A 20,215-nucleotide genomic window follows, 5' to 3' on the forward strand; every position below is an offset into this window, starting at 1 on the left:
TAAATGGCTTCCAACACAAAAACTATACATTGTATCAACTCAATTCATTTTTTTCCTGGAAGAAAACTTGTCAAGCTTTCTCTGAAGGTCTTTTATTGTCACAGAGTCACAACAGAGAATTTTCAATAAATCATTCAAAAACGCATATTTCCCATAGAGAAAAGCAATAACAACATGGGATTTGACTTGAACACTTCAGAGGGTTAAAACTTATAAACTAAGTTCTATACTAGTAAGAAAAAGTATCCCAAAATCCCCATTTGTATGCATCTGAGAGACGTTATGTATAAAAAGACACTTTAGCTGACTATGTATGTTTGGTAGCTATAATGTGTTTATACTGCATTATGACCAGCACTTAAATCATAATACTTCGTAATAAACCTCATTACTAAAGACTATTTTTTCTCGCTCTCTTTTAATGTGCTTACCCCCGGCCCTCACAGCCTACCGTTGATGTACAGTACTATATTGATGTCATTTGATATGTTGTTTTAACTTGGTGTATTTTCTTCCCTTGCTTTGCTCTGTCTTATCTTCTTTTGCCTGTTTGTATGCTTTGTGAAGCACATTGGTTTGGAAAAGGTTGTTGGAAATGTGCAATACAATAAAAGTTTGATACTGTAGTGTAAGTTGTTATGCATAATTATAATCATAATTATGATCATTTAGTGTCGTGAAGCCTTTTATTATAATGCATTATAAATGTGATTATAATACATAGATAGATAGGCCCCAACCTTTAAATAAAGAGTTATACCTCCCATTATGACATCATCATTGAACTCATCCTTACCATTGATGCCCTGTCCCACCAGCATGGTACTATCCTCGGTGATGTCATTCAGCCTGGAGGTCAGAGGTCGGGTGTCAAAGGGCGTTCCGTCTTCCTCCAATCCGTCCAGGAAGAGGCTGGCCTGTTTGTCATGGACCTGGAGCGACCAGAAAGGTACTGTGCTGAGCAACATTCTTCAGAAACCGAGCAATGCCTGCCTCTCTCATGTCAGTAGTATTACTCTTGTCTTTATAAAAATGCATATTAAACACAAAACAAAAACAGAGAAGACATCACATGAACACGCACGCAATAAACTATGGAAAAATATACAAAATATCATCTTCCATAACATGTACATCCCATTACAAGGTCCCATTAATGGCAATAGTCAATTGATGTGGAGCAAGACAATTTTGTCAACTCTCTGTACCATTGCCTGATGTCATGGTTTATCTGGTTTTACCCTGGAGACGAGAGTTTATAATCATACTCTCTTTATTACCGTTCACTTTGAGATTATCAGGAAATATGCCACAGAATCCACAGCTGTGGGCAGACAATATAAACATATCTTCTGAAATTATTAAAAATTAATATCGATTTTCAAAAAAGGGGGGGCTAGTGTGTGATATCAAATGTGAGCTGTAATCATATTCCATCATATTCACGTGCTTTTGGAGAGAAATGAGACAGACTCCATGCAGTCACTTTCAGTAGTAGAGGCCCGCAGAGGGGAGCTGTATGTGTCTGTGCCCAGGTGATGGTCGTTATTGATGCTCATTAATACATCAAGGAAGGCAATTATGTTTCTGCACTGTCAAATAGGTCTACATCTATCCTAAGATGTTTCTGCACTGTCAAATAGGTCTACATCTATCCTAAGATGTTTCTGCACTGTCAAATAGGTCTACATCTATCCTAAGATGTTTCTGCACTGTCAAATAGGTCTACATCTATCCTAAGATGCCATCAAAGAAAAGAAGAAATGTTAACTCGAGCTAGGTTTAAACATGAAAGCATGTTTACAGTTGTTGCACAGAAATTAAGTAATTTTACACGAAAAGTAATGCTACTTTTGCAATGTAGTCAAATAACAATTGTGAAAAAAGCTTTGGGGGGAAGATAAATCATTAAAAAAAAGAATCAGTCATTTGTCTGGAAAATAATTGTGTTGAAAATACCGTGAAAAGTCGTATCATGAACCTCATATCGTGATACGTATCGTATTGTGAGTTGAGTGTATCGTTACATGCCTAGTAATCACTTGAGTGGCAGCATGGCGCAACCTTAGAGTATATATGAATAGAGATGGCATCCGAGTTCTCCTCCCATCCACTTGCATTAAGTTGCTCAAAAGCGCATGAGGCGATTTCACTCCTCCTTCCGTGTAGGAACAGAGTGCATTCTGGGATGGATTTGCCCCAAACACATGAACGCGCTGCCGTCGTGAACGTGCACAATGATAGTCAACGGACCAGCACGTTCATGTGTTTGGGGCCAGGCTGCAATACCAAATTCGGCCACTATGTCCATTTCGCCTCAGGGTTTCCTCTGGGTGCCTTCTCTATTCATATATACTCTAAGGGCGCAACGTGCCTTCCACACTTCCGGCGTGCTTCCTCCCCCAGTGTAAATTCTTCCGCCCCTCCTTCAACACACATCGCTCCAATGAACTGCAGCGGCCAATGAGGCATCTATTTTTTTAACATCTATGGGTGTAATGCTCACATTAGCCATCTGAATATTAGTAACATCATGTATCTGGTATTGATCGGCTGCATGTGAGCTTTATATAACAAAGCCTCTCCTAATCTTCAAAAGGTATTTCCACATGTAGATCATTACACCATGAGGCCAATTCCCCAGATCTACCATCATCGTTTCCAAAACGGACGGCAGAGATGGCAGTTGTCCATGGCTTTAAAAAAGTCAATCTGCAAGTACTTCACAATAACGATGATTGGATATTATATTTCTTGCACAATCCTTCAAGTTCAAAAGACGGAAACACATCCTCTTCATAGACATGCGACATCTTGGCCACACCTCTAGCTGCCCGTTGAGCATGCAAATAGTAAATAATCATAACCAATACAGACCCAAATATCATAAATAATCTACACATCCAAATACCAGGATCGATACATCCAGAAAACAAGAGGATATGGGCAGAACAAACACATGGCAGCACTCTACTGATCACACGGCTGTGTGTGTGTGTGTGTGTGTGTGTGTGTGTGTGTGTGTGTGTGTGTGTGTGTGTGTGTGTGTGTGTGTGTGTGTGTGTGAATTATACATAGGTATAATCTTCCAGCTCATTTCCTAGCAGCAGAAAGAGCCTCAGGCTAAACCGCCTTAGCTGCAAATTAGCTTTCTGTTTGACCAAAAAACCTCCTCTCCTCTCCTCTCCTCTCCTCTCCTCTCCTCTCCTCTCCTCTCCTCTCCTCTCCTCTCCCTCTGCATGAATATTAAAACACTGCACGGCGTTCAACAGTCAAAGCAGCATCATCACATCAAAACCCCAAAGGAAGAAAGATACGCTTCAGAAGAGAAGCCACACGCCACCCAAAAAAACTTCAATTTGCACTGTCCCATCCTGTCTAGACCCACCCCCCCCCCCCCCCCACCCACACACACACAGTCCTGTATTTGGCACTGCACTGATAAAGACCTCCCCCCCCTCTCTCTCCCTCCCCCTATCCCTCTCCCCCTATCCCTCTCTCCCTCTCTCTCTCTCTCTCTCTCTCTCTCTCTCTCTCTCTCTCTCTCTCAGGGTGTTATATCCCCTTTCCGTTCACTCTCTTAATTCTCTTCCTTGATTTTTTTCCCCCTTTTCATTCCCCCCCCCCCCCCACCCCCCCATTTTTCTCCTCTTCTTCTCATCTGTGCTGTTGTCCCTCGTTCCCTTGCTCTTTAGGAGTTGAAAAGGTGAGAGAGGAGGGAAATAAAGTCACAGTCAAGAAGAAAAACTCCTTTAGGAGGATGAAGGCTGAGCGAGACAGTCCGCTGTTCTGAGACCAGTTGAGGCGGATAGACAGGCGCTTTCATGACGGCTGATTGAACAAAGGCACGGCAGAGGGAGAGAGAGAGAGAGAGAGAGAAAGAATGTGAAAAGTCGGAGAATGAGTGAGAAAGAAAGAAAGAAAGAGAGAGAGAGAGAGAGAGAGGGAGAGAGCACTAGAGGAACTGTGGTCTCTTCTGGTAGAGATGTGAGGAAGTTGTCAGGTCTGATGTAAATGAATCCTGAAGCTCTTCATCGGCCGTGTGCTCCACGTGCGCTCCACGTGCTCCTTTGAAAGGCGGCCAGCTCTCCTTTGTTAGCTTTCACAAACGCTTCCCTTACCCCTCTCCCCCCCCCCCCCACGTCCCCCCACGTCCACACGTCTTCTTTTTACCCCCCCATCCCCTCCCTCGTCTCTTTGTCCTTTTCCCAGCCAGCGTATAACTTCAGAACCTCTTGAGAAGAGAGAAGAGGAAAGGAAAACGAGTGAGCGGATTTTTTTTTTTTTAGCAGTGATGTCTCATCTGGAGCGTGTCTTTAGGAGATTAACATACTTTACATTCACACTTCTCCTCCTCTCTCCTCCACTATATTCTCCTCCTATCCCTCTTCTCTCCCCTCCTCAACCCTGTCCTCTATTATCCTCTCCTATACTCCTGACTTCCTCTCTTTAGACAGTACATACTGTGGTAAGGATGTGACGGTTTCCGGTTCAACCGGAACGATCCGGTTTCATCTAGTAAACCGGATTAATTTATTTAAACCGACCGAACCGTATTTTTATGTTTGCCGACGGAAGCGGTCGCAACGCTCGCCGCGGTGCTCAGGCTCACTGCTGGCTGCCTGTTGTAGCCTGCAGAGCGGCCAGCAGCCCAACACACACACACCAGGTGTCAGGACTCAAGTGAATGGGGGCAGGGGGGTGGAGCTGGGTGGACCACGCAGTGTTGTTTGTTTACAATAAAGTTTCAATAGTCACTGTACAATACTTTAAAACAGTTGTCATGTTGCACACAATCAATTTGGTCATAGCAGCCGCCTGTAGAAACCCCTCTCCTCCCCAAACAGCAGCCCACAGTTCCCGCACCGTGAGACCGCACAGTGAGAATGCTATAGCATTGCAAGAAGCTAAGGCTTAGCTGCTAAGCTAACACAACACCAGCCATGGTGGTGCCGTGGTGATGTTAGCTAACTTAGCTAATAGCTTAGCGTAGCTTGCTGCTGCTTGGCAGTTCCTTCATCTCTGCCTGTAATTTCTTATTTTGTTACCCTGACACCGGCGCTGCAAAAACAGACAGATCTACAAGCTCTACAATCTCAACTCTTAAACTCCAGCTAGTCCCACTCCGCTTAACTCCAGGCTGCATGAACAGTGCTCGAGCGCTCAGTTTTCTGCCCCCTCAATGTCGCAAATCTGAGTCTTAAACTTCAATGGCTCTTCTGCACAGCGCAGCAGTAGCTTTGCGTTAGTCAAAACTAAACAGACAGCGAGACGAGCATGTCGACCGTAGCAATGAATGGAGAGACCTATTTGGAATGATTAAATCCATTATTGGCCTGGAGAAAGTTACTAGCCTGGTTAATAAACCAGACTAATATCGCACGGACCGCGGGATATTAGTCTGGGGAGGCTCAGCTTGGATTTCATTTCCAGGGAAACATTTTCTCTTTGACGCAATTGGTCAGAGCTACTGTCAGTCAAAGGTCTCAAGCATTGAAAGTCACTGTACCAAAGCCCGCCCATATTGCATACCGTGTCCCGATTGGCCGCCCACATTCTCTGGTGTGGGAAATGGGCGTACAATTGAGCCTCTCCAGACCGAAATCCGCCGGCAGGCAATTTATTTTTGCCAACGGCTGATTCGGTCTGGTTTATTAACCAGGCTAGAGAGTTACAGCCGCGCCGCCTCCTCCTCCCTGGCACATTAGCCATGTGCTATGAGACGTTTTGTTTACCCTGCGACAGGGGAGAGGGGTTTCTCGTCAGCGAAAAGTCAAGCGGCCAGTGGCTTTAAACAGTAGGTACAGTTGCTCACATTTGGACTGGACACGACAGCGATATGTTTTGGACTCTCATGGACCCTATATAGCTAGCCTGGTGCAGATGCATCACGATGCGTTAATTGTTTAATACAAATACAATGCTTAAAGAATTGATCCCAAGTAGGCAAGAAAACACTATGGCTTGTTTCCATTTGTGTGAGCATTGAGAAATAAAGACAAATGTGTTAAATCTGTCACTTTGTTGTCCAAATTATGGTCTTTACACCGCTATGAAAAAAAAAGAAAATGACTCAATTGCGCCCTCCAGTGGCTAAAGTCGGTTTTACCGTTTCGGTCGATTTTTTATTCAATATCGACCCGGTTTTGTAATTTTCAAACCGTCACATCCTTATACTGTGGTATAGATTATAGTCAAACAATCTACAAGATCACAATGTGACACGTTGTGAGATCGCCACCATGTATACACCAGCTACATCTATACAGTAGCATAATAACAGATACAATAGGGTAAAAATGTTCCATTCACACGGTGCAGACGCAACGATGCAGTCTACCATTCATTGTCAATGGAAGCCAGCGACATGAGTTGACGTTGCAAAGATGCATGTAGCTGCTACAAAGTGATACCAATTGCGTCTCTCTCTCCCTCTCTCCCTCTCTCTCTCTCTCTCTCCCTCTCTCTCCCTCTCTCTCCCCCCTCCCCCCCTCTCTCTCTCTCAATTATTCCAATGGAAATGGAGAAGGGAACAGAGGATAGTGGAGAAGGTTTCCGGCAGGATGCAATCCCTTGCCAGGCTGGATTTGTGACTTTAACTCCATTAGCACCTGGCCTGCTGTCCACGACATAAAAGGTCCATGTCTAATTGTGGAAAACATGACTTATTTATTGCTCCACAATGACGTCTTCCAACCCGCGTCTAAGTAGAGGATATAATCTTAGCCAATATCCAGTATTGCGTCCAACTATCTCATACTATGCCAGTGAGTGCTTCCCAAACCGTTCAGGTCAAGACCCAAAAGAGAGATGTGAAAATAGTATTTTTACTTGAGTCGTGAGTAGAAATTGGTCAGTGACACACAAATGGGTTTGTTTGGAAAAGATCCTGAGTTTGAATCCAACTGTGGGAGCATAAGAACACTAGATAGGCCGATTTCAGCTGGACGATGGAAACAGCCAGCAAGGAATGCATGTCAAGTTAAACCTCTCTTATTGGTGATTTAATCTCTGGTCTGGTGGCAGGAAATGAATCAAATATCGCCTTTCAATGTGAATGTGTTTATGTTACTCACTATGAACAAATGCCGTGCTCAACTTGACCCCTTAAGTCAGCAATTACTTACACAGCTGACTTTCTGCTTGTTCTACAACGGTGAGAGAACAGGTGGAGCGCCAACGTTATACATTGAATATTATTGCCACAGGGCAGAATATTGGGACTAATTAAGCCATTTAGACCCGAGGTCGATTCTACATTAATTTGACTGAGGGGCTGCCATTGGATCTTTTTGATTTTTTTTTCCCGTGTCATATGAAAGCATATGATAGCTTCAAATTGACATATTGGTTGTTCAGTTTGACCCACCAGTTTTGGAGATATGGCTTTTAGAGTAATAGAAAACAGCAGAAAACAGCGAGTTGATGAAACAGTTTTGAAAGGTGTGGTCTCTAACATTAAACCTATAGCTACATGTTAAGCATTTATTTCATATTTACATGTCGATTTCAGCTCTGACACTTATTTCAGACAAGCTCTGGTGAAAATCTGGAGTTTGTGCGATGGCAGGTTCTCAGTCAAATCTGGTCACAAATTTTGACAGTTTTCTGAAAAACCTATGTTTCTATGTCAGTGGTTCTCAAACTTTTTCCATGTCAAGGAGCCCCAGAATTTGTCTTCCAACCGCAGAAGGCAAAGCTCTCCGTCTACAGAGCAATCTTCGTTCCTATTCTCACCTATGGTCATGAAGTGTGGGTCATGTCCGAAAGGATAAGGTTGTGAATACAAGCGGATGAAATGAGTTTTCTCCGACGGGTGGCTGGCATCTCCCTTAGAAATATAGTGAGAAGTTCAGTCACGCGGGAGAGACTCGGAGTAGAGCCGCTGCTCCTTCGCCTGGAAAGGAGCCAGCTTAGGTGGTTCGGGCATCTAGTTAGGATGCCTCTCGGGCGTCTCCCTAGGGAGGTCCTCGATGCACGTCCCACTGGGAGGAGACCCCGGGGCAGACCAAGGCGCAGATGGAGGGATTACATCCTCTCACTGGCCTTGGAATGTCTCGGGATCGCCCAGGAGGAAGTCACTAATGTTGCTCTGGAGAGGAAAGTCTGGAGCTCTCTGGTGGAGCTGTTGCCACATTTTAACATTTTTTTACAAGCTCATAGATCTGCTATTTTTCAATAGCTAAAGCGTAACATAATGCTTAAAGGGGCATTTCACTCATTTTCAACATTTTACTATGTCATTAATATACCTTAGAGCTGTTGTCTGGAAATAATAATGTAAGTATGAAAAAAATCATTGACCTCATCAATATGTGTTTCACCATGTTAATGCTTTTTTTTTTCAAACCTCCAGTTCTAGGAAACAAAGAATGGGGGGGGGGGGACCTTTTTACTATTTCCACACAACAGCGCTAAGGTATTAATGACATAGTCAAATGTTGAAAATGAGTGGAATGCCCCTTTAAAAACACCAAAAGGAGTTCCCCGTCTAGAATGGGTTAAGCGTATAAAAATCACACTTGTGTCAAGTCAGGGTCGCCTGGTAATATTGCAAATCCACTGCCACTATATATGCACCGTTACAAGACACATATATTATATATTTTATATATATATTTATATTGTATATAAAACGAAACCAGTCACAAGATGTATATAATAAATGGCCACATGATGTCACATGTCGTCAGTGTTTAACTGCTGAAAACAAAAAAGTCCATAGACTTGGCTGCCACATGACATGTTTAGTGACTTAAACAAACATTAAAAGTCCATAGACTTGGCTGCCATTCGATTTTTTTTTATAAAAGCGCTCTCCAAACAAACATTAAAGTAGAGTATATAAGTCTACTGGTTCTCGAGATACATGACAATATTGAATAACGTTGAAGTTTTGGAAACATAACATCATGTTTGTTCCTAAAAGGTTCTGCGCTCATTATACAGAGATCCAGCCAACCTTTCCCTGAGTTAAAACCTCCATGCTGGCAAAGTGTGGCTGGGCTATAAGCCCCTCTAAAAGCCAAGGGAAACCCTGAGAAGAGCTTTTAGTGATCTGCGGACTGGCATTCTACTGTAACTAAAGCCCCTCTCCTCTGTCAGTGAACTGCCAAGCATGGTGAGGAGAGAGAGAGGAGGGTCTCTGGGTGGGTTTAGCAGCTACAACTAGAAAACACCTCTATTTGACACCAGCTCTCACACAGTATAGCCCCTCCTATATACAGCTTCTGTCCCCACACGTCTCATATTTGCCATTGGCAATGAAAGGAGAAATGAGGTAATGTGTGCCTCAAATATGACGTAAAACTTGTGGCAACACGAACATTAAATGCCATTGACAACTAAGGGAAAATGTACGTCGTATGAGCAAATCGGCTAACCAATCACATCAATTCAGTTGTTCATGGGGCCAGGCGAGATTTTGGTACCATTTTGGTGGCCGTACATTTTTGGTATCTTTGTGTTCCTAGATGTCTCTAGTTTATATTTTGGTATGATAACCCTTCCAATTCAGTAGCTTAATGCCAGTTATCACTCTTTAAACAAACCTAACCCATATGAAACTGTGATGTGTGTATGTCCTTTATATGACTTCTAGACAATACATTTTGGTAACCAGTGGTCTTATAAAGAGTTGATCCTAAGGTAAATTTCTCAGAATCCATTTCTGCCCACAACGTTTTTCTATTGTGCACATTTAATTTGATAATTTGCATATTTGAACATATTAGTGGAAATAACTGCACGACCATAAAATTAAAATGGAATATGTTCAAAAAGTATAACACATATGTGGAAACAAATAGTAGATATATTTCGGTGGCATTCTGGCAATGTACACCAGAAATCTGGTGCTGTTCGGCCAAACCGTTTTCGAGTTAGTGGCCATAGCAAATAATTTGGCTATAGTAGGGCTCCAACAGCACCCAAGTGGCATGTTTTCGTAACATGTTTTTTTGGGACCCTTATGGTGTCTAGTTATGATTTATTCTTGTTGCCCCAACTAATGTCCCATGGGGGTTCATTTTAACCCTTTCTTACCCCCAATATGAACCATATGATGGAGATAACAGAAATTGCCATAACTGTTTAAGTAAACAACATACAATGACAAATGACCACATTTTTCTATATGATTCGGACCCAAGGAATTCATTAAAGTGGTTATTATTCAGATTCAAGCACATCTTGAGTTGACTCCATTTCAGGACAGAAACAGCAAAAAACATCCAGAAAACGGACCCATGGGGTCCACGTGCACCCCCCTTATTATTTTTTCTAGTTTGGATTTGTGGCATAAGGACCTCTAATATACAGATTTTGATGATACCAGGGAAAACAAAAGTCCAAAGTGTGTTTTTTTCCCCTTCTTTTTTTTGTCAATGCTTTCTTACCCCTATGAGACCTGCGGAATTTCTGGCTGAAACACCGGTGAGACTGGCATTCTCAAATGTAGAGATAGACCAAAGATAGAGATACCATTTGATTCTAAACCACCTCAGGTTTCCAATGGGACCAACCTTCTCATCTCAACACAAAGTATTTATTAACGCATTTGGCCTGACGTCGAAATAAAAAGAAAGAATATATATTAAAAGATTTGTGCTGCATTTTCACGATTTTTCAAAAATAGCAGACCTACAAGCTCATGAGCTTGTAGATCTGCTATTTTTCAATAGCTAAAGTATTACATAATGCTTAGTTAAAACACCAAAAGGGTTCCTGTCCAGAATGGTTTAAGCACATTTAAAATGACCAGGTCACTGAAAGTGCTGCAGGTTCAAATACAATTGAAATAGAAACAAAAACAAGACATTAGCAACTGTAAAGGAATATCATGGACTGCCAGGACTGCAGCTGTCGCTAAAGACCACACAGAAGGAAATAGTCTTTAATACGGATTGACAAAATAATATTCATTGACTGGGCAGCTCTGATGTGTATTGTGTAGGGGGCTAGGCATGAGATATTTCACAACCTGGGGGGCTGAGGCTCTGGAACAGCTTGCCCCCCGTTGGATGCAGTCACTGCGATGGATCGGTAGATGCAGTAAAGTGGTCTACAGATAAGTTATCTATAGATATAGTACAGTGGTCTACATATGCCCTAGTTGTCTACAGATGCACAAGAGTGGTGTGTGGTCTACGTATATAGTACAGTTGTCCACAGACTCACTAAAGTTATCAATATAGTACAGTGGTCTACAGATGCACACTCCTCTGAAACAGGTTGATGACTACAGGTATTTGGATCTTCTTCCCTAAAGGACTTTTCAAAGTAGGAAGGGTATGGCCTGGTCAGCTTGCAATAAGATTTGGTCATCCCAGCTTAGTAAGAGGTTCAAAGTAAAATTATTTAGGACGAACGTCGAGCCGAATTCTACTCTACGGCTCCGAGACATGGACACTTTCAAAGAAATTAGAGAAACGGTTGGACTTACACCCGCCTTCTAATGAGAGTGCAAAATCTCTCTTGGAAGAGCCACCCATCGACTAATATACGGCATCCTTCCATGTGTTTTTTCCGATCGAGAAGAAGACAGTTTGCCGGCCACTGCTATAGAGCTGATAATGAGGTTATATCTTCCCTTCTTCTCTGGAGTCCTAACTCAAAGCAGACTATAAGTAGAAAACTGCCGTTCCCTGATGTCATCGCTAGAGACACATGCATCAGTAAGCAGGAACTGGGGATAGTAATGAAGGACTGGAAAGTCTGGCGTGGCATTGTGAAATCCATTATTAAAAATGATGATGATGATGACAGATGCACTACAGTTATAGTACAGTGGTCTACATAGATTGGTCTACAGATGCACTAGAGTGGTCTACAGATCACAACAGTTGTCTACAGATGCACTAGAGAAACCTGAGGCTGTCTAGAGTCAAATGGTATCTCTATCTTTGGGCTATCTCTAAATGTGAGCATGCCACAGTCTCCGAAAGACAGTCTCAGAATAAATTATCGACTTAAGTTATTCATCTCAACTGCTCTATTAGAGGTCCTATGGAATATTGGATGACAAAAATCCAAACCAGAAACAAACTAGAAATGCACTCTGTCGAGCTGACAACTTGCGCATTGCACACAAGTAGGCCATGCATGGCCTACATGTGCGCAAACAGAGCGTGCCATGAGGTGCGCTCACCACTGCTGGTACGATTGCTGCTCCGAGTCCTAAAGCTCTCTGCTGCTGTCTAGGTTTGAAATACAGCAGTGGTCAGTGGTCCCTCATTGCCCTGTGGAGTACTCCGACATACACACATACACAGCCGATACATACCCCCTATTGACCTTATACCAAATTTGAAACGTACTTTAGTTATGTCATCGAGAACAGTGGTTTCTCATTGGCTGGTGGAATGTACCGACATACATAGTCGGTCCCTGTTTGGCCGAGTGACGCCACTGACTGACATACATACATACATACAGTACATACATACATAGTCGGTCCCTGTTTGGCCGAGTGACGCCACTGACTGACATACATACATACATACTTGGTCCCTGATTGGCCGAGCGACACCACCGACATACGCAACCTATTACAGTACTTGCGCGCTCTGCTTGCGCATGTAATAAATAGGGACCCATCTACTTGAATCTTAATATTAACCACTTTAATGAATTGGTTGAAATCATATAGACAAAAATTGGCCATTTGTCATTGTATGTTGTTTACTTCAAGAGTTATGGTATTTCTATTATCTGGTTATGGTTATTATCTGATTATGGTTTGTTTTGGGGATAGGTGTAAGAAATGGTTAAAATGAACCCCTTGTGACAATATTTGACCTGGACATATTAACTAGACACCATAAAAGCATGTGTTAAAAAGAATACACCTCAAACATGTTGTACAAAGAAGTATAGATTTGAACGTTTTCTTGTAGTTTTGGACTTTTTGCCCTGCAATGGAGTCAAGATGTGCTTGAATCTTAATAATAACCACTTTAATGAATTCCTTGGGTCCAACTTATATAGACAAATATGTTAATTTGTCTCTGTATGTTGTTTACTTCAAAAGTTATGGCATTTTCTGTTATCTCAATCATATGGTTCGTTTTGGGGGTAGGTCAGGTGTATGAAAGGGTTAAAATTAACCCCCATGGGACATTAGTTGGGGCAACAAGAATAAATCGTAACTAGACACCATAAGGGTTCCAAAAAAACATGTTACGAAAACATGCCACTTGGGTGCTGTTGGAGCCTCTAAACTGTCCTACTATAGCCAAATTATGTATATTTGCTATGGCCACTAACTCGGAAATGGTTGGGCCGATCGGCATCATAATTCTGGTGTACATTGCCAGAATGCCACCGAAATATATCTACTATTTGTTTCCACATATATGTTATACTTTTTGACCATATTCAACTTTAATTTGATTGATCGTGCAATTATTTCCACTAATATGTTCAAATATGCAAATTATCTAATTAAATATGTACAATAGAAAAAGGTTGTGGGCAGAAATGGATTCTACTGAGAAAATGACCTTAGGATCAACTCTTTATAAGACCACTGGTTACCAAAATGTATTGTCTAGAAGTCATATAAAGGATATACACACATCACAGTTTCATATGGGTTAGGTTTGTTTAAAGAGTGATAACTGGCATTAAGTAGAGATGCAACGATACCGATTTTTCAATTCCGATCCGATATATTCATTTTGAAATATCCCGATATCCGATATTTGCCGATCCGATATTTGCTGTAGGCTACATAGCAAAACAAATAAATACAAAAAAATTCAAAGAGGGGATGTTTATGGTTAAGTGTTTAACCTGTAAAAATAAGAATATGAACTGTATATAACCTGTAAACCTTAAGGGAATGGCAACCTGTTAATTAATACTATGGATTATTATTATGTGCAAAGGTACATTTTTACCCCTAAACTGATGCCTGCATGTAGCCTGTTAATTCATTATAATATGGTTTATTAATAATAATAATAATAATAGAAATTATTATTATTGCTATATACATGTGGTACCTTTTTACCCCTAATGCGATGCCGGGAATCAGCTGTGCTATCATGTGACAAAAGCCTTGAGCCTTACCGACAGAACTCGGGGAGAAAAAAAATACCTCAGGACGTTTGTTATGGCGCTAGCTGGTGTTGTGTTGCTACTTTAGTTTGCAAACTCTGTCTTTGTCTTAAGAATTGCACTACACTTACAATCTGAATCAGTGTTTGAGCTTCTGACAACAATGTCATGGTTTGATAACTGAGCCAATTATATAAAGACGGATTTTACCGCGACGACGACATGCGCTTATTCTTCATCATCGTCATCACAGCAGCATTTTTTTCAATGGCAATAATAAAGTTAAAGATTGAATCACATAGCGCTAAACAGCACGTGTGTGCAGTAAATATATAGCAGAAGAATGGATTACAAGAGCAATCTCATCACAACAATGTCAGAACGCAGCTAGATGATAGGCTCCACCACACAACTGAACTGCGCAAGCACTTGACTGATCCGTGCGACGACGGGTAAACTATACTTTTAATACTGTTAAGTCTGTAAGTGATTCCATTCTCTTGCATATTGCACCTTAGTGGGGCTTTTTTCTATAGTCTGTACATACTGGAGGTTGGATTCGCTCACTGCACTGTCTGTGCAAGACGGACTGTAAACATTAAACACGTGTCCCCCTCCTGTATCGGAGCGTGTATCGGTGGCATCAAATCCGATCTCCGATACATTAATTAAGCTGGATCGGAGGCCGATACCGATATATCGGATCGGTTGCATCTCTAGCATTAAGCTACTGAATTGGAAGGGTTATCATACCAAAATATAAACTAGAGACATGTAGGAACACAAAGATACCAAAAATGTACGGCCACCAAAATGGTACCAAAATCTCATCTGGCCCCTGGACTATCACTGCCAGAAATGATGTGAACCCTCTGCAATACCACATCTATCACGCATATAGGGGAGACTGCTGGGTACATTTGACTGAGTTTACATTTAGAGTAATGCAATCTGTGCGATACTTTAAATTTAATCGATCTATATGTAGAATTGATAGAGCAGCTCTGAATACAATAGACAGGCCCTCCTCCTCCTCCCACAACTCATCTGATATTGGAACACCCGACTCCTCAGCCAAATACATCTCTGAGATGACCAGAGTCCACTGACGCGTTTTAGTTTCTTAACCATTTCCGTCCGTAGGACGGCTCCATGCGTCCTAGGGAACACAATCGACGTGTACAAAGGACGTGTGTACAGTACACGTCCTAGCACATCCTCAATGATATCAGGCGAGAGAAGAATATTCAGAATTTCTTCCTTTTTTTTAATTTTTGACTGAGACTCTCTCAGGCATCCGTCGCTTCGCTCTGCCTTCATATTAGCTTATACCGTTCGATTAGCCGTTAGCGCGACAGAAAGAATGCCTCGTCTCTCCTAATCCAGGGCGCTCTCCGTGGTTTTGATCTGATGGATGTACTACGCGCTTCATTTCTGACTTCAACATGCCTCCTCTTGTTCAAAATATGAACGCTTTGGAGCTTCTAGCGATATAATAGACTCGAGACCAAGGTAAGCTTACAAAATATTTCTCCGGTTTTCTTCCGGATTGTTTCCGGGGGGAGGGGGGGGGGGGCTTCAGAGTAAAAGCGGACATGTCTTTCCGGCACCCCAGAGCTCCTATTTTGAAGGCATCCCGGCCTACATTCCGATCTACAAGATCATAGCACGCCACCGAGTGGCACACTACGAGCTTGTAGGTCTGCTATTTTTGAAAAATCGAAGAACGACTGACATAGAAACATAGCTTTTTCAGAAAACTGTCATTTTCAAACAGACATTTTTAGAATCTGATCTCAGGTCAGAAAGGGTTAATGTAGGGGAGAACCGTGTGAGAGAAACCGGCTCACAGTTTGCTAACTACAGTGAAAGAGATTGGCAGACGGGTCACGCAGGTTGCTAACCACAGTGAGACAGGTCACAGGTTCCTAACCACTGATCAGACAGAGAGACAGACAGACAGGTGGGCGTCTGTGTGTTCCATCAACCACAGGGTCACTTTAAAATGATGACATGGACAATTTAAGCACATAAACTGGATTCAGTCCCACAGCAATCAAGCCTGAACCTCAAGAAATGAGAGACTGAGCAGCTGATCCCAAGTCAGCAGACCCCGATTATCCTAGACCTTAAACGTCATCTGATGGTCTCACTGAGTCTGTAAAACTGACCTCAGAACAGTTTCAGTGTCAATGGAGGAGAGGAGAAGGCGGATCACGCTCAGAAGTGACAACCTGATGCCAATGTAAATGGAGATGTCTTTAAATAATGTGTATAGTCAAATTATTGTGAGCCAGTTATACTGTAGATGCGTGTGTCCGCGCACACACAAGCATCCATGCACACGCACGGACCCAGTCCCTGTGCTGCCCTCCTTGACCTTCAACGCATCCTTAATTACCTTCATCCCTCACTTATATAAACTCCTCTACCTACTCATTTTCCTCATGTTCTTCACTTCCCTGTGTTCCCATCAACCGTACTGTTCTCTCCATCATCATCATCATCATCATCATCATCATCATCAGTGGAATGAAACATTAATATAGACAAGGAGAGAAGAACCAAAATCTCTTTTAGACTCCGAGGGCCCTCTTTTCCACGCTTTAAGTACCAGGTCTTATGTCTTATAATGTAAGACCTGGCGGCGTGGCCAATGCCGTTTGGCCACTCCAAATAGCATAAAAAAAGCATTGGCCACTCCTCCGGGTCTTACCGGTATATGTTAAATTACAAGACCTGGCAATTAAGACATGCGGTTTTGCGGTTGTTCATTTTGCGCTTTATGAAAATGTACTTATGCATTGTTTTATTGAGTATTAATTATTATTATTATTATTAACCTCATCCTTCCATCCTACCTCTCTCTCTCTCATTAAACCTCCCCTTCTCTAGTATACTCTGATTCAGACACATATCTTGCCTCCTCTCCTCTCCTCTCCCCTCTCCTCTCCTCTGCACTATGAGTGAATAATGTTCTATTCATTGATAACACACATCATTCCACGGCCCCTGAACCCATCAGGAGTGGGAGAGAGAAAATAGACAGACAGACAGACAGACAGACAGACAGACAGACAGACAGACAGACAGGCAGCGAACAGCATAGAGAATGGCAATAGGATTCAGTAGAGGCGACAAATGGATGGCCTGCGGGCCAGAAGATTAAAAAACAAAACAAAACAAAACTACAACTGCACTCTGTCGAGTGCATACTTGCTTGTTGCACACTAGTAGGCCATAAATGGCCAACTAGCAAGCAGAGCGCGCAAGTACTTTCGACCGCTGTAAACTGTCAAATCTCAGTATATCTGTGAAGGAACATCTGAAATGTATAATTATTAGGTGTAACTATTTGCTACCTATACCTACTTTATGCATATATGCATATTATGCAGATCAGGCACAATTTGCTATTTTATTTTACCGATTATGTATATAGTATACGTATGACTAGCTCTAAATGATGACGTAAGACATACGTATACATATACATATACTATATAGAGTATGTAGTTGTAAGTTGATTAGCGGTATACTGTGGTTACTTTGCGCCAAAAACCGCGACAGCCAACCCGCCATTTTATGCGTATGCCAATAAAACAGCAGATTTGTGCCTGGTTTGCTGGGACCAGACTACACAAATGACCATATTTCTTACGTCATCATTGAGAGCTAGTCATACATATACACACCACATACTCTGGTCCCAGCAGATCAGGCACAATTTGCTATTTTATTTGACTGATTATGTATATAGTATACGTATGACTAGCTTTAAATTATGACGTAAGACATACGTATACATATACATATACTATATAGAGTATGTAGTTGTAAGTTGATTAGCGGTATACTGTGGTTACTTTGCGCCAAAAACCGCGACAGCCAACCCGACATTTTATGCGTATGCCAATAAAACAGCAGATTTGTGCCTGGTTTGCTGGGACCAGACTACACAAATGACCATATTTCTTACGTCATCATTGAGAGCTAGTCATACATATACACACCACGTACTCTGGTCCCAGCAGATCAGGCACAATTTGCTATTTTATTTGACTGATTATGTATATAGTATACGTATGACTAGCTCTAAATTATGACGTAAGACATACGTATACATATACATATACTATATAGAGTATGTAGTTGTAAGTTGATTAGCGGTATACTGTGGTTACTTTGCGCCAAAAACCGCGACAGCCACCCGCCATTTTATGCGTATGCCAATAAAACAGCAAATCTGTGCCTGGTTTGCTGGGACCAGATCACATAAATTACCATATGTCTTACGTCATAATTTAGAGCTAGTCATACATACCATACATACACACCACATACTCTGGTCCCAGCAGATCAGGCACAATTTGCTAGTTTATTTTACTGATTATGTATATAGGATACGTATGACTAGCTCTACATGATGACCTAAGACATATGGTCATTTATGTGATCTGGTCCCAGCAAACCAGGCACAGATTTGCTGTTTTATTGGCATACGCATAAAATGGCGGGTGGCTGTCGCGATGAACGAAGACCGGGCGAAATTATTACTTGCGCGCTCTGCTTGCGCAAGTAAAGACAGTGACCATGTATCTCCACCTCATCGCCATCTGTACCTGTGTCCCAACAGTTCTCCACAGCAAAACGTGTTGCGGGAAACAGCATAGCATAACACAATAGACAGCATTTTGTCCAATCTCTGGCTTTAAGTGACCTGAAATCAGTTTGACAACTTCAACCATGGAATGGAGGATGATATATGGAGTTATTAGACAGAGAAGGAGAGAGGTGACGATGGAAGAACGAGGAATTCATGGAAGAGACTGGACATGTGGAGGATGGAACTGTTAAAAAGAAACTACACACAGATGGCAGAGAGAATGATATAAAGAGGGAGAGGGGAGACCCCCCTGTGTGAACATCCTGATAACTGAATGAGCCTTTGGAATGATGTGACCTGCTTGTTACCTTTCACTGCATAAGGCAGGCACACGCGCGCGCGCGCACACACGCACACGCACACGCACACGCACACGCACACGCACACACACACACACACACACACACACACACACACACACACACACACACACACACACAGCGCCCCTGTCCAGGGTCTGTATGACTGACTCTTATCATTTAAATGAAGCAGGAATGCTGTTTAAGAGCAGAGGAGGGGAGAGGAGTCAGAATATGGTATAGTGTGCTGACACTAACACACTATATGGACAGGATTACTTTCCTCTACAACATCTGAGATATACTAAATACTAAGATGGGATACTAACGTGATGATACCAGTGTTGTTTTCGTCGACTTAAAGTGAGACGAAAAATGTTCGTCGACTATACCTTTTGTCACTGACGAAAACCAAATGGAAAGTAACTGAAAACTAAGATATGACTAAAACTATAGGACAAAATATATATACTGACAATTTTGTCAACAAATAAAAACTAGACTAAAATGTTAGGAAAGGACTAGTGGACAAGAGATCCAGTATAAGTCATTTTAAATGTGCTGAAAATAGACAATCTATAAAAGCCCATAACATCCCATTGGGATGGAACTGGAATAGGAATGTTTAGGGAAATTGAACCACTGCGTAGATTAGTCTGGAACTTAGGTGTGGAATATGTATTTGTAAGTGGGGGTTACAAAGAGATTCCAACGACACTGCAACAAGTCTCACTTTGAATAGTGGGCTCCGATTGGTCACCCACAACTCTGGGTTGAGTGAAACGTAATTCAAACTGAGGAGTGCCAGAGCAATCTCCCCAGGGATCTTTTTTTTCTTCTTCTGTGTGGCAGATTAGTCTGGTATCTCTCTCTCTCCCTCTCTATCCACTCCACACTTTACACTATATCATTTTTATTCATCCCCCTCTTAGCCCCTCATCCTGTCCCTGAGTGGCTTTCTCTGTCCCCCCCCCCCCCCCCCTCTCTCCATTCTGCTCTGTAAACGTACTACATACGTTCTCATCTTTGCTCTCCATTCCTTTTTCTCTCTACGCCTCCCTGCCCTTTATCCCTCTATAGCCCCCCCCCCCCTCTCTCTGTTAGCACCTTTGATGAACAGTCAATATTCTCTCCATCATATTAGCACGGCCGCAGCTGGGAGAGAAAGGGAGTAGAAGAGAGCGAGAGA

General features: G+C 42.2%; 1 protein-coding gene across 1 annotated transcript in view; it reads right to left on the minus strand.

Moving 5' to 3' along the window:
* Positions 1–20,215, minus strand: part of ush2a (Usher syndrome 2A (autosomal recessive, mild)) — a gene marked incomplete at both ends in the record, with an annotated part of 385,038 nt that overhangs the window by 349,043 nt on the left and 15,780 nt on the right. The window contains 1 exon segment of the mRNA XM_083759320.1: positions 797–932. Within this exon segment, the coding sequence (XP_083615446.1) occupies positions 797–932 (136 nt within the window).

This window comes from Protomyctophum parallelum (genome assembly GCF_964188405.1).
Source record: "Protomyctophum parallelum genome assembly, chromosome: 2".
Taxonomy (NCBI): Eukaryota; Metazoa; Chordata; class Actinopteri; order Myctophiformes; family Myctophidae; genus Protomyctophum; species Protomyctophum parallelum.